The sequence below is a fragment of the Arachis ipaensis genome, chromosome B02 (assembly GCF_000816755.2).
Source record: "Arachis ipaensis cultivar K30076 chromosome B02, Araip1.1, whole genome shotgun sequence".
NCBI classification, from domain to species: Eukaryota; Viridiplantae; Streptophyta; class Magnoliopsida; order Fabales; family Fabaceae; genus Arachis; species Arachis ipaensis.
Genome location: NC_029786.2, coordinates 92,959,326 through 92,973,151, shown reverse-complemented (window position 1 = coordinate 92,973,151; position 13,826 = coordinate 92,959,326). Strand labels below are relative to the sequence as shown.

General features: G+C 31.2%; 1 protein-coding gene across 1 annotated transcript; it reads left to right on the top strand.

Moving 5' to 3' along the window:
* Positions 712–5,750, top strand: LOC107625744 (vacuolar cation/proton exchanger 3). The gene is made up of 12 exons (XM_016328448.2): positions 712–1,130; positions 1,751–1,818; positions 1,953–1,981; positions 2,102–2,298; positions 3,318–3,533; positions 3,623–3,748; positions 4,148–4,264; positions 4,351–4,404; positions 4,491–4,607; positions 5,051–5,141; positions 5,227–5,301; positions 5,401–5,750. Exons 1-11 carry the CDS (start codon positions 855–857, stop codon positions 5,292–5,294), a joined length of 1,359 nt encoding a protein of 452 aa, XP_016183934.1. The 5' UTR covers positions 712–854; the 3' UTR covers positions 5,295–5,301; positions 5,401–5,750.

The window sequence follows — 13,826 nt, the reverse complement described above, 5'->3', positions numbered from 1 at the left end:
TGAAAAGTTCAATTTATTTAAAAAAAAATAGGATTTAATTTGTATTTTTAAATTTTTTTATTTTTAAAAATATAAATTGAAGGATCTAATTTTAATGTTAAAATTTTTTTAATTTTAAAAATATAAATCGGACCATCTAATTTGTAATCGTTTGTTAAAAAAATTAAAGAATATAAAAAATGAAGGCACTTATTTGTGAACTCCACAGCAATATAAATTCCATCTCTTTTTATTACATGATTTTGTGACACACATCTCCTATAATATAAGAAAAATAATAAACGGTATTTAACTATTTTTACATAAATTAATTAAGATAAATTCTATTGTTTTTGTAATTTAGTATTTATTTTTTATTTAATTTATTTTTTATAATAAATTTTAAATATTTAATAATTATTTATTTTTATATTTTTAATATTAAATATTAATTTTTAATTTTCTTAATAAATTAGGCAAGTACTTTTAACACCATAGCAATCACCACTAATTAATTCACTGTACCGTTTTTTCTTTTTCTTTTTTGGGTCGAAATTCACTGTACCGTTTCTTTCTATTGATGAATTTTCCTAATACACAGCAATTAACAACTAATCAAAACTACGAAACTTCCTCGAAGTTTCACTGATGACTGCCATTCCACCATCTCCATTCTCATTTCATGACACAATTATTTTATATATATATTCTCACACACAGATTCATGTGTATCTTATTTTATATGGTAGGTGTAATAGTAGTAATAGTAGTTTCCCTTCGATTTGTCCTCTTATTATCTCTAGAGAATTTCCTTCCTCATCACCCCCTTAGATTTTTGAAGAATAATTAATAATAAATTATTATTCATAATAAGAATGGGGTCTAGGAGCCATGAAGAATCACCATGGCTATTGGAAAATGGGAATCCAAAGGTGTTGACCAAGGATATGAGACATGGAAGAACAGCACACAACATGTCATCATCTTCTTTGAGGAAAAAATCTGAACTCACTGTTATTTCAAAGGTTCCCTATGGATTCCTCAGAAACTTTCTTGCTAACTTGCAAGAGGTTTTTCTTGGAACCAAGCTTTTCATTCTCTTCCCATCAATTCCTCTTGCTATCATTGCCCATTGTTTTGGTTTTGCAAGAGTGAGTACTTATTATTATCTATTATATTGCATTTTTATTATAATGTTCTTTAATTTTTTTTCTATATATGTATTTATTAAAAAATATTTTATACGATGGTTAATTTTTGATATATATCTAATATGATTGTTATTTATTCAGTATTATTTTTGTGGTTGCGGTGCATAGGTTGATGAGAACATATTGAAACAAGTGACCTGTATCAATTTGAAATAAGAAAATGTTGAAAAGACAAAAAATTGGAAATTGACAATTTGACATTGTGATATATCATATATCAGAATATAAGGCAGAAAACATTAACAAAGAATCTGTCAGATGGCAAAAATCTTTCTCTTTCTCTCTCTCTCTCAAATGAATTTTATTGAGTGCAAATTAAATTCCTTCTAGAATGTTCCGTTTCTGAAGTTTCTTTGGTGGTCGAAACTAATGTTACAAACTTTGATAATAATAGTTGTCTCATGCTAATGCTATGTCAAATAACTGTTCCTTATACAAACATGTTCCTTATACACTATTCATAATACACAAATAAATAATTATATATTTAGAGGGAATGTTCTTTTGGCTAAAAGTGTTATGACTTGTTCACATGACTGTTCCCTTTTTGTTGCATGTAGCCATGGGTTTTTGCCATGAGCTTACTTGGTTTAACCGTACTTGCTGAAAGAGTCAGCTTCATGACTGAGTAAGATAACAACACTCAATTGCTTCTTGCATTCTTCTCAATTTCTCTTTTCCTCTTTCTTGTGAAATGTTTTTTTTAATCCTGATTATTGTTTTGTTTTCTCCATTTAAATCTGTTGCTTCAAAATATGGCAGGCAAGTCGCTTGTTACACCGGTCCCACAGGTATGTGCGAGTTTGCTGCAAAATTAATACTTAATTTTAAGTTTAGAATTAATTGATTATGAGTAATTACTATAATGTATGTTGTTGATACCTTTTACTTATTTATTTATTTGATTATAGTTGGAGGACTTCTGAATGCTACATGTGGGAATGCAACAGAGCTTATCATAGCAATTTTTGCACTTAGTAACAACAAAATTGCTGTGGTCAAGTATTCTCTTCTTGGTTCTATACTTTCAAACCTTCTTTTGGTTCTTGGCACTTCCCTACTTTGTGGTGGCATTGCAAATCTTAGGCAGGAACAAAAATATGAGAGAGTAAGTCCATGCAATTCCCTTCAAAATTTTATGAAATAGCTGCACATTTTTCTTTGTTTTTTTTTTTATCTTATTTATAGTGCTATATTGTTAAGGAAGTAAGGAGTTAAGCCCAAAGCGTCTCTAAGATAGACTGCGTGCACTAAAACAATCATCGAGATTCCAATTATACCAATTATGTTTTTGACATTGGCAAACACATCAGTCCCTAACTGTTAAGTAGCAAGTGCAAGGAGTATAAGGAATTTGTCTCACATTGAAGAAAACAAGAAGGGAAAAGTTTATAAGATAAGAGACCCATTAATTTTGATGCCTTAAGGTTTTATGTTAAGGGCTTGTTTGGGTGAGCTTTTAAAAAAAGATCTTTTTTTGAGTTATCTTTTTTTAAAAGATCTTATAGAAAAGTAAAAGTAATTTTATGTTTGGATATCTCATGTAAAAAGATCTTTTTATCTATCAATTATGTTTGGGTATAACAGTATAAAAGTACTTTTTTGTTCATTTATTACATGAAAAACATCTTTTTTTTAAGGAAAAAAGATCTTTTAAAAAAAGATGTAAATTACAGCTTCTCAAAAAAGATCTTTTTTTGATTTTACTAGTGCTTTTACTTTTACTACTAGAAATTTGCCAAACACGTTAAAAAATAAAAAAAGATCTTTTTTCATTGAAAAAAGATTTTTTTTAACAAAATAATGGCGTCCAAACATGCCCTAAATCTGGTGTCTTCTCATTTTATGTTCTCTCATTTAATTTCTCTTGGAAGTCTTTTCGGTGGCCAAGAGTTTTCCACGGTGGGCCAACACTAACAGTATGGCGAGTCACTTTTGTCAATCTCAAGGACATAATTGATCCAATTGGGATCTTGGGACTATTTTAGTGCATGGGACCAATTTGAAGGACGACTTTGGGGTTTAACTTGGATGTAAGTGTGTGTTTAGTTTTGATTTTGTAGAATTGATTACAAAATTAATAATGTTTGCAATTTTCTTCTTGGCTGCTGTTTAATTAATTTGCAGAGGCAAGCTGATGTGAACTCTCTTATGCTGCTTCTGGGATTGTTGTGCCACATGCTCCCACTGCTGTTCAGATATGGCGGCGGCTCACCGGCTGTGGTGGCCGAGGCATCCTTGAATGTGTCTAGAGCTGCTAGCCTTGTGATGTTGTGTGCTTACTGTGCTTACATTGCCTTCCAACTTTGGACTCACCGGCAACTATTCGAAGCACAAGTAGATGTATGCAACTCACTCTTCTTAATTAAACTGTGATTCTGAGATTTGTGAAAGTTCAGTTAACTGATTAGTATGATCATGGTTTGGTTTAGAATGATGATGAAGGTCAAAATGATTCAGAAGAAGCAGTGATAGGTTTCTGGAGTGGGATTGGTTGGCTTGTTGGAATGACTGCAATTATTGCTCTCTTGTCTGAATATGTGGTGCAGACTATAGAGGTAATCGACTTCAATTTCATTCAATTCACAGGTATTTCAGTAAATTTTAACATGGTTGATCTTAATTATACATATTATATATATTTTTTATAATTAAGATCAATGATTAAAAATCACTGAAATACCTGTGTAATGCTACACTTGAAAGTTTTCCAATACTTCTTACTTTTACTGTCTGTACAATATTGCGCGCAAACTATAAATTAGTGTTTAAATATGAACATTTTGGTGAACAATGTTGCAGTTGATTATTGATTTTAGAATTCCTAATTAGTGTGCAAATGATTGTCAGTTATAGATGTTGTGAACTTTGATGGAGCTATCTTTTATTTCCCTATAGGACATGCAAAAAATCTATTTCACTTTTTATAACTAAAATTTCAATCTCAATCCGAATAGGATGCATCAAATTCATGGGGTTTGTCTGTGAGTTTCATCAGCATAATCTTGCTCGCAATCGTTGGCAATGCCGCCGAACATGCTGGAGCTATCATATTTGCTTTCAAGAACAAACTGGTTAGAAAAACTTAGAACATAGAAAAATATATTAGATTCCATACTTACTTTTTAATTAGCTTGAAACTAATATGAAATTTCTGCAGGACATCACATTAGGTGTTGCTTTGGGGTCTGCAACTCAGATTAGCATGTTTGTGGTAAGAGTTAAGCTTATTATGAAAATAATTTGGGTTAAAGAGACTTATATATTATATCATGAAAAATTTAATTATAATATATTTAGGTTCCAGTGTGTGTGATTGTTGGTTGGATTCTTGGCATAAAAATGGACCTCAACTTCAACCTCTTGGAGACAGGTTCTCTTGCTTTGGCAATAATTGTCACAGCCTTTACATTACAGGTATAATAATATAACCAAGGTTTAATTATTTTGTTGGTTCCTATAGTTTCATCAAATTTGCATTAGGTTCTTATACTTTTTTTTTCTTTTAGTTGGGCCTATACTGCTTTTTGTAATTAGGTCTTTGCTAGTGTTAAAAAATATTAGAGTTAACGAAATATTTTTTCACAAATTGAGAGTATCTATTAGATCTTTAACCACATGTTTTTTGGGAGGAGTATTTCGTTAATTTTAACATTTTTAACACGAAAAAGACCTAATTATAAAATTGAAAATAGTGTAGGAATCTAATTGGAAAGAAAAAATATATAGGAATTAATTGCAAATTTGATGAAACTATAGAGACTAATAGAGTAATTAAACCTATAGCTAATTAACAATTTGGTGTATAATAATCAATTTTTTCAATGATATTAACTCTTCCTTTGGTTTATATTCTATAGGATGGAACTTCTCACTACATGAAAGGCCTTGTTCTCCTTCTATGCTACATTGTTATTGGGGCCTGCTTTTTCGTTCAGACAACACCCTCTGGTAAGTTTAATTAAAAAAAAGAATAATGTTATGCATTCATGAAGATAATTCATATCTAAAATTTTGTTCTCCTATTTTCCCCTAGATCAACTTAATGATGAAGTTCATAATGTGATGCTTAAACCAGCAACCGATGCAGTTTTTAGAGCTTAATAGCTAGGTAAGGCAATTCTATGTAACACATTCACACATTTTCTTCTTGCCCAAGTTATTTGAACGTAGCGATTTAGACGTTTAAATTGATTCGTGATCACCGCAGTTCAAAAAGGCATTTCTGTCTTTGGTTCATGACACAAGAACTCTAATGAATCAGCTGAATGCACTTGATCTATTTTGGTCTAAAGATGAATGGTAGCAGATTCAATGATTTATTTATTCATCCAAGTCAAAGTTATCTTGAGGCAGAGAAAGGTGAAGAAGTTTGCTGCAGAAGGTTGTGGTCCATTTGCTTGCAGAGTTTGTGTATAGAATAATAGAAACCTCTTCAACTGATTTTGTGTCCAAGATTTTATGTTTGTATGAAATTTTTTCAACAATTCTCAAATAAATGAAATTGGTTCTTTTATTGTTAAAGGTCACATCTCACATGAGGCAATAGTTAGTGTAGATGATTTTCCTTTTATTTATTTATTTATTTATTTTTTGAGTTGGCAAAATCTGTTCTATGACTAGTAAGTGTTATAGTAACAATTTGTAAATTCCGTCAGAAAACGAGTCAAATAGTCAATAGCCATGAAATGTAAAGGGTGAGGAATTGAATTACATGTGTAATTTAATAAGAGACCTAATAAGATAACTACTAAATTACATGTGTAATTTAATAAAATCACAATAGATATGTACTGTTTGGAACATTTCAAATTATTCTCTTATGTGTTTTTCTTAAATTTGAACTTGCGTCTGATTTAGTTTTAATCGCCTATGACCTTTTTGTTATATAATCTCTACTCTCTAGTAACACATATTTTCATATGTTATGTTTAATTTTTTATTTTATATTTTTAAAATTATGAGGTAAAAATAAAAATTGAAAAGATCTAAAGTCAATTTAAAATTTAAACTAGTAAAACAAGAGAGGGGATAAAATTAGAAAGTGAAATTCATCATCACTTGTATAATATACAGATTGTTGAGTTAGAATTAATTTTAAGTTAGAATGTGATGATAAATATTATATTGAGCTAAAAGTAAAAGTATGATTTAATGTGTGTTAGTGTTACAGGCCCAATACTCAATGACATATCTCAACCCACATCTTGAAGTATAAGCAAACATTCCATAATATTCAAAACCAAAGTTTCAGCCTAATGAAAATAACGAGTTAAAATCAGAATCACCATGGCAAGAGAAAAGGGTCTGAAAATTCATGTTATGATCAAGGAAGAAAAAATAAATAAGACATTTGGCAACATCATAGAGAATGAGAGATAACAAGAACACAAAAACAGCAGAAATTGCTAGAAAAAAACAAAATACAAAAATAACAGAAGTTGTTAGATTTAAAACAAAATTGCAAAACAAAAAACAACAGATGTAATGGAGCAAACTGAAAATACAAGGCATGCCAAGGAGGACTGCTGCAACGAGCAATATCCGCAGAAAAATTAAAGAGATAGTTAAGCAATTTGTAGAGTAAGCTTCACATTATATAGCTTAGCTGCCCTCACAACAACATTTGAAAATAAGAAGAATAGAGTAATATTTTGAGCATCATCTCATTTACATGAATCTGAAATATTTTTCATTATTTTTTAGCTTCATTTAAGATTTCTTTGTTATGATTATTTGATGTCTATTTTTCTGTAATTGAGAAAAATATAAATTATGATGAAATAAAAAAAGAAAAAGTCTAGGGGTCAGCAACTTTGTTAAATTCTGGCCAGCATGTAACCAGCAAAGAAAAGTGAGTTATTGGATGAAATCTCACACCCATCTCACACCAATAAAACCATCATTGATGGCTATTTGATGGCTACAAATCACAAAAGTTGCTGGTCCCTAGCATTCCTCATAAAAAAATTAAAAAGTCATAGTAAAAAAAGACAAAAGAGATAGATTGAAAAAGTTAAAGGCATTTTTTTTGTATTTGATTTTTGTTGAACTATGATTAGTTTCTCTTAACCAAATTAGAATAGCACTTAGTAGCCGTTGAACTAGTTGGATTCTCCTTAACTAAGTTGAGATAACACTTGATAGTTACTAGACTTGGGTTAGAAGTTTAGTAGGTGATACTAGATGAATTATATTATTATTTATTGGTATTGGTGTATATAATCACACTACAAGAAAACACATCTATTGCCACGCTTTTTGAGCTACCGCCACACTTTTGAAAGGGTGACCTATAAAAGAGTGGCGGTTGCTCTATCGCCACGCTTTTTTCAGACTATCGCCACGCTTTTTTTTGTCACGCTTTTTTACAACTTGAAACTTTTAAAAGAGTGGCTGTGGGTGGGAGATATGGCCATGCTTTTAAAGCGTGGCGATAGGGGAGGTATGGCCACGCTTTTAAAGCGTGGCGATAGGGGAGGTATGGCCACACTTTTAAAGCGTGACGATAGGAAGAGATACGGCCACGCTTTATAGTAAGATATACAGCCACGCTTTTTAAAGCGTGGCGAAAGCCTTGTTAAATTTTTTAAAAAAATCTTTTCCTTACTTGATCTTCATTGCTACACAATATAAATTTTCAATCCTTTTTTATTACCAAACCTACAAATATAGTATGCAATTTTTATTACAAGACATATCAAACAATAATTAGTGACATATATAATTTACTATAATTGTTTTATACATTAAAAAACTAATATTCAAATACAAAATAAATCTCGAGTTCAAATTCCAAAATTAAAAACCGAAGAAAAATACAGAGACAATACAAGTTAGAACTGCTCATAATATATCAAATTACACTAATAGAGATGCTCATCAGCCTAAATACTTAGTAAAAGATCAGAATCAACCTAAAGCTGCTCCACTTTGTGCATTAAGCGTTCAAGTTATCCATTCCAATACTAGCTTGCAGCAAAATATCAAGAACAATAAAGCAACAGAAACTAAACTATGCTCACTAATTGGTAAATGCAAATCTAAAAGTACAATAACACGAAACTAAACTATGCTCAAAATACCAAACTAAAAGCAATAGACCTTCTGCAAATTTGATTTAACAAATGTTTTCCCAGATGGAGTTTTGTTCACTGATTCTTGAGGGAGATTAAGTTTTCAAACATCTTCAGAAGTCACCTTAAAACAGTAAACAAGAAGTGCTCAAAAGTCAAAACTGTTACCCAAAAAAAAAAATCAATGAACCCCAATGAATAAAAATAAATACAACAGGGGATAAAAAAAACACTAAGTTGCTCGTGGTAGCAGCTAGAAACATGAAGAGTTAAGATTTACCAGGGTACAATAACATAAATTATAGGCCATCATAATAGATGGATATAGTGATGCAAAATCTATTGTAGCAATTGGCTTTTCATAGAACCCAGCTCTTGCCTCCAATACCTGCAAGTTGCAGAAGTTAAAAGAATCATGATCTTGTGCTTGACAAGCAAAAGTTGGATAAATAAACATCCAAACGGAAAATAAGGAAAAGGCTGCCAAGAATATATACACTTAAAATCATGCTTTCATTTTTTTTTCTTTTACTCTTTGTTTTTGTTATTTAAAGAGGGATAAGACAGGTGAAAAGTATTTTAAGAACTCCGATTTAATACAAGCAGAGGACTTCGTATAAATTCTACTAAACATTTTTTAAACTGTAAAAAATATTCTACCACATCTTTTCTAAGCGTAACAAATATGGTTACAAACAAAGAAAGTGTCCAAAAAATAAAAACAGAAAACAGTCTTTACAGAATGCAGCTGCTAGAAGAGACTCAGTGACAACATTATTGAGCTATAAACAACTTTCAAATCCACAAACATGTCAGCATTCAACAACTCTGATGTTAGGTGGCACTGTGGCAGCAATGTCCTACTTTGCTACAACATTTATGTTTAGCATATATCTATAAATCTATTTCATTCAACGCAGTCTTGGAAAACCCTTTGGGCATAGAAATCGTCAAATAATTTTGCTGGCAGGAAGCTTATTCAGTGTCTTAATTTCACATTGTATTAGGAGACATGACAAAAAGAAAACATGAAGTTATGCATATTTAAGGAAGATAGAGCCTGATATAATCATCAATTGAATAATTAAAATGAAGTTACAGTGGTACCTTCATATGTTCCTTGTTCTGAACCAGCCTGTTTTACATTAGGAAGAACCAGGTTCTTCTGCTTTGCCTTCCTAAGGAGTTGAAAAAGTACCTGTAAGGAAAGGAGGGGAAAAAAAGTTTAATTCCTTTGTCAAATTCATGTGCCAAATATTTTCCACATTCATAATAATTGATTATAAAAATTAGATATTATTTCTTTACCTTAATGCTTTGGCCCCTAGCAAGCAGAAAAGAAATTGGGACACCTGTTACTCGAGCCATCTCCACATAATTATAAATGAACATCAATTTATCTAAAAGCCGTTAAGGGAGATAAGCATCCTGCACAAAGATCAGAATAGATTGATTCACCGTTTTCATTTTTCAAGCATATAAAAAGAACGAAATAATGTAAAAGATCGGAATCAGAGTTATCAGCATGCTATATACAGTTAAACATAGCACAATTTCTAGATCTACTAGGTCTCTAACACATGGCACGAAGCAGCAACACTTATTAAACAGCAGCAGTAAATAGCTGTTTCCCAGGTTCAAGCAAGCAGCAAACAAAATTCATATGACTTAACTAGTTTCACAAACTGAAATAATTGCAATTCATATAATAGTCCAGATTCTCTAATTAACCACCTAATTCAACTAAACTAAATTAGTTGAACTAAACAAGTTAAACAGAATGAGCTAAACCAGATTAATCAAACAGAAATATTGGTGAGAGCATGATCAATCAATTATTTGTGAGAGCATGGAAATAATAGACTGTAGTATTACAAAAACTACACCATAAATTACATATGAGCTACAGCTTTCAAAGAAAAATAGGGGCCAAGAGAAGCTGAAATTAAATAAGAAAACATAATACATATAGTAGTAGTGGTAAGAGTTGCCTATAGACTATAGGGTTCCCTCCAATCTATATTTCCTTATTTAATTGCCATGTTACTACTATAAAATTGTACACATACAATATGAAAATAATCCATATAGGTAGCAGGTCCCCTATTCTAAATGCTTGTTCTTTATAAACTAACAAATATTTAATTTAACCTTACCATCCTTTACTCTGAGTAAAACCAAACAGAATGCTGATATCAATATCATGGTCTAATCCAGAAAGAAAAAAGAAAAAAGAACAAATATATGTTATGTAAGGATAAGAAACACTTAAAAATATAAAATTGAAGGTGCTACCTTATTCATAGCTGCCATTGCCTTACTAGCTCCTTGCATACCAGTAGCAACATTCAGAGGAAAGACAAATTCATTCCGAACAGCAGCAGTAAACAAAACAAAACCTACATTCAATAACCAGTCCAGATTCTCTAATTAACCACCTAATTCAACTAAACTAAATTAGTTGAACTAAACAAGCTAAACAGAATGAGCTAAACCAGATTAATCAAACAGAAATAAAATCAAATGAGGTGAAAGGGGAACCTGGGAAGCAGGGAATTGGAACAGGGGAAGGGAAGGGAAAGATTGATGATGATGAGTGAATGGCCGGAGCAACACGGTGGCGGCCTAGTGGTGGCGCTGGGGTAGCGGTAGTGGGTGCACAATAAAACAGGGTCTAGTAGTGGCTCTTAACAGAATCTTGGATAAGTTCCCCGAGACTGCCATGGAACAAGAATAAAGGTAATTAATTAGTTCTCCAACCACTCACCACTCACCACTCACCTATGAAGCACGGATTCTCTCATAGTGCCAGCGTATCCGTGTCGGACACGAATCCGACGCCGACACGCGGCGGATACTTCAAACGAGCGTATTGGCGGCGTGTCTTTTTGCGGTGTAGAATTTTGGTGGAGCTGTCATGAATCCGAACAAGTCCGACTCGATTCAGATGTTCATGAGACGGATCTTTCTGCTGGACTGCAAATCTTCAATTGATTTTGTGATTTTATGGCCCGATTAACCAATTTTTTCTTTCTAATTTTAAAATATTCTAAAATTAAAACAACACAAAATTTAAATTTAAAAATAAAATAATTAATAAATCAAAACCTAAATCTACTTACCGTTTGTCTTTGGTAGCTTACTTACTCATTAGCTTAAAATTTTTTATTTTTTTAATAATTGCATAGTTTTAAGACTTTTTTATGCAACTATATTTACTCTTATATTTACAATATGATATTTTATTAATTTAATATATTATTTAAATTTTAATTCACATGGTATCCTAAACGTGTCGTATCCAATTTTTTTATAAAAAGAACGAGTCGGCGTATCCGTGTCGTGTCGTGTCCGTATTGCGTGTCGTATCGGTGCTTCCTAGCTATTCACCCCCATAAAAAAATTGTATCAATCTACATAGCATTCACCACTCACCCCCATAAGAAAATTATTAAAGGAAGATTAAAAAAAAAACAAAAAACAAAATAAAGATAATAACGTTAGCAGAGATCTACTTACAGCCATTATGGAGTTTCAAAATTCAAAATGTGGCCACCTGCAAAGAGAACAGAACTCACTAAAAATCAACAAAAGGATTGGGGACCGGGTTGGGGACGGGTCATTAGGGTTTTTTTTTAAAAAAAACCTTTTGGCCACGTTTTGTAAGCGTGGCTATACTGAAACCCTCTCGCCACGTTTTTAAAACGTCCCTGTTTCTATCTATGGCCACGCTTTTGAAGCGTGGCAGGAAAAGAACTTTTTGCCACGCTTTTAAAGCGTGGCCATAATGAAACCCTGTCACCACGCTTTTAAAATGTCCCAGTTTCTCTCTATGGCCACGCTTTTCAAGCGTGACAGAAAAAAAACGTGGTTGTTTCTCTGATAAATTGCCACCCTTCCAAAAGCGTGGCCGTTGACCCTTTTCGCCACGTTTTTGAAGCGTGGCAAAAAAAACGTGACCAAATCTCTATTCAATCGCCACCCTCATAAAAGCGTGGCCATTGACCACTTTTGGCCACACTTTTCAAGCGTGGCAAAAAAAAAGCGTGGCCATAGGCCATTTTTCTTGTAGTGTCAGTTTGATTATAGTTGAAAATCCACTATAATTGTAATAAAAACCGAATATAAATTTTATTTCACATAAAAATCGAACTAAAATATATGTTTGTGTGATTCTGTCTTTCTCTGCTCTGTTCTATTTTGATTTTAGAGACTAAACATAAATAATCTCCTGCAACTTTAATTTTTACAAAATTTTTTTTTTAAAAATTCAGTTTAAAATTAACTTAATTCAATTTATCTTCTCAAGTTCTAACGTTAGCATGGTAGATTAACGTAAATATGAAGTATTTGAATATGCCAATTACCATATTTAAACTATATAAAATGCTATTTGTACATCAAAATTAGTTACTAATATATTTGTGTATAAATACATATGTCGTTTAATTTATTTTTAATGTGTATTTATGTTTCAACATATATTTTATACTAATAACTGATTTTAATAATTAATTTTAATGTACACGTAACATAACTCATTAACTATTATGATGACTCAATATCTATTCGGTGTGTTTTATGGTGCCTAAAAGTTGTATATGCTTCCAACTTCATCAAAAAATAGACTCCATCTTTTAATACTCATATTTAAGTAATTTAAACAAAAAGAAAAAAAAATTAGTAGGCACCATAGAGATGTCTTATCTATTATTTCAACTTTCAATTATTTATCTTTAATTGCTATTTCAAGTTATCGCCATCAAATGAATCGCTCACATGATACGAGAATGAACGTGACCTTCTCAACCTATTTTTTATCAATATATAATAGATATCTCATCCGGTCAATTTTATATTAATAATTAATTTTAGTAGTTAATTTTAATATATACGTATTATTATAACATGCTACTTAACCAACCAAACGCATTCATGTATTTTAATGCTGTCTTATTTCGAAAGGATTTTATTAATCAAATCGAGGTAAAGACTGGTGCCAAATATATCGACCCTTCTTGGTGGACAAAGAAATATTTATGTCCAATATAATACGGTGACTAATATTTTGTTGACTTGTAGGTAATTTAATGACTAAATATTTATTTTTGATCACGAAAAGTTTAAATATTGATTAAATTAATTATAAAAGAATTAAATTAATATTATGTCTATAAAAAAAGTTTTATTCAATAAAAATACTCAAATATTATATTTAGAATAAATTCTATTAAAATTATTTTAAAATTTTCATATCACCTTTTTTATCTTCTCCTACCTTGCAACCTTTTATATCCCTATCACCCAACCTTCACATGGCCACCATTACTCTCATATTTCTAGCCATATGGACTCATCACGAATGACCCGGTCGTTGTCATTCTCTTCCACTGCTGTAATATCTTACTACTAGAATATTATATTTTTAGTTACGCATGCTGATAGTGAGAATATTAGGACAAGAATCATATATTTAATAATAAAATAGGAATTTTTAACTTAAAACTAACAATATTACTATTTTTTTTTTAAAATTAAAAATATATTTTTTAAAAGACAT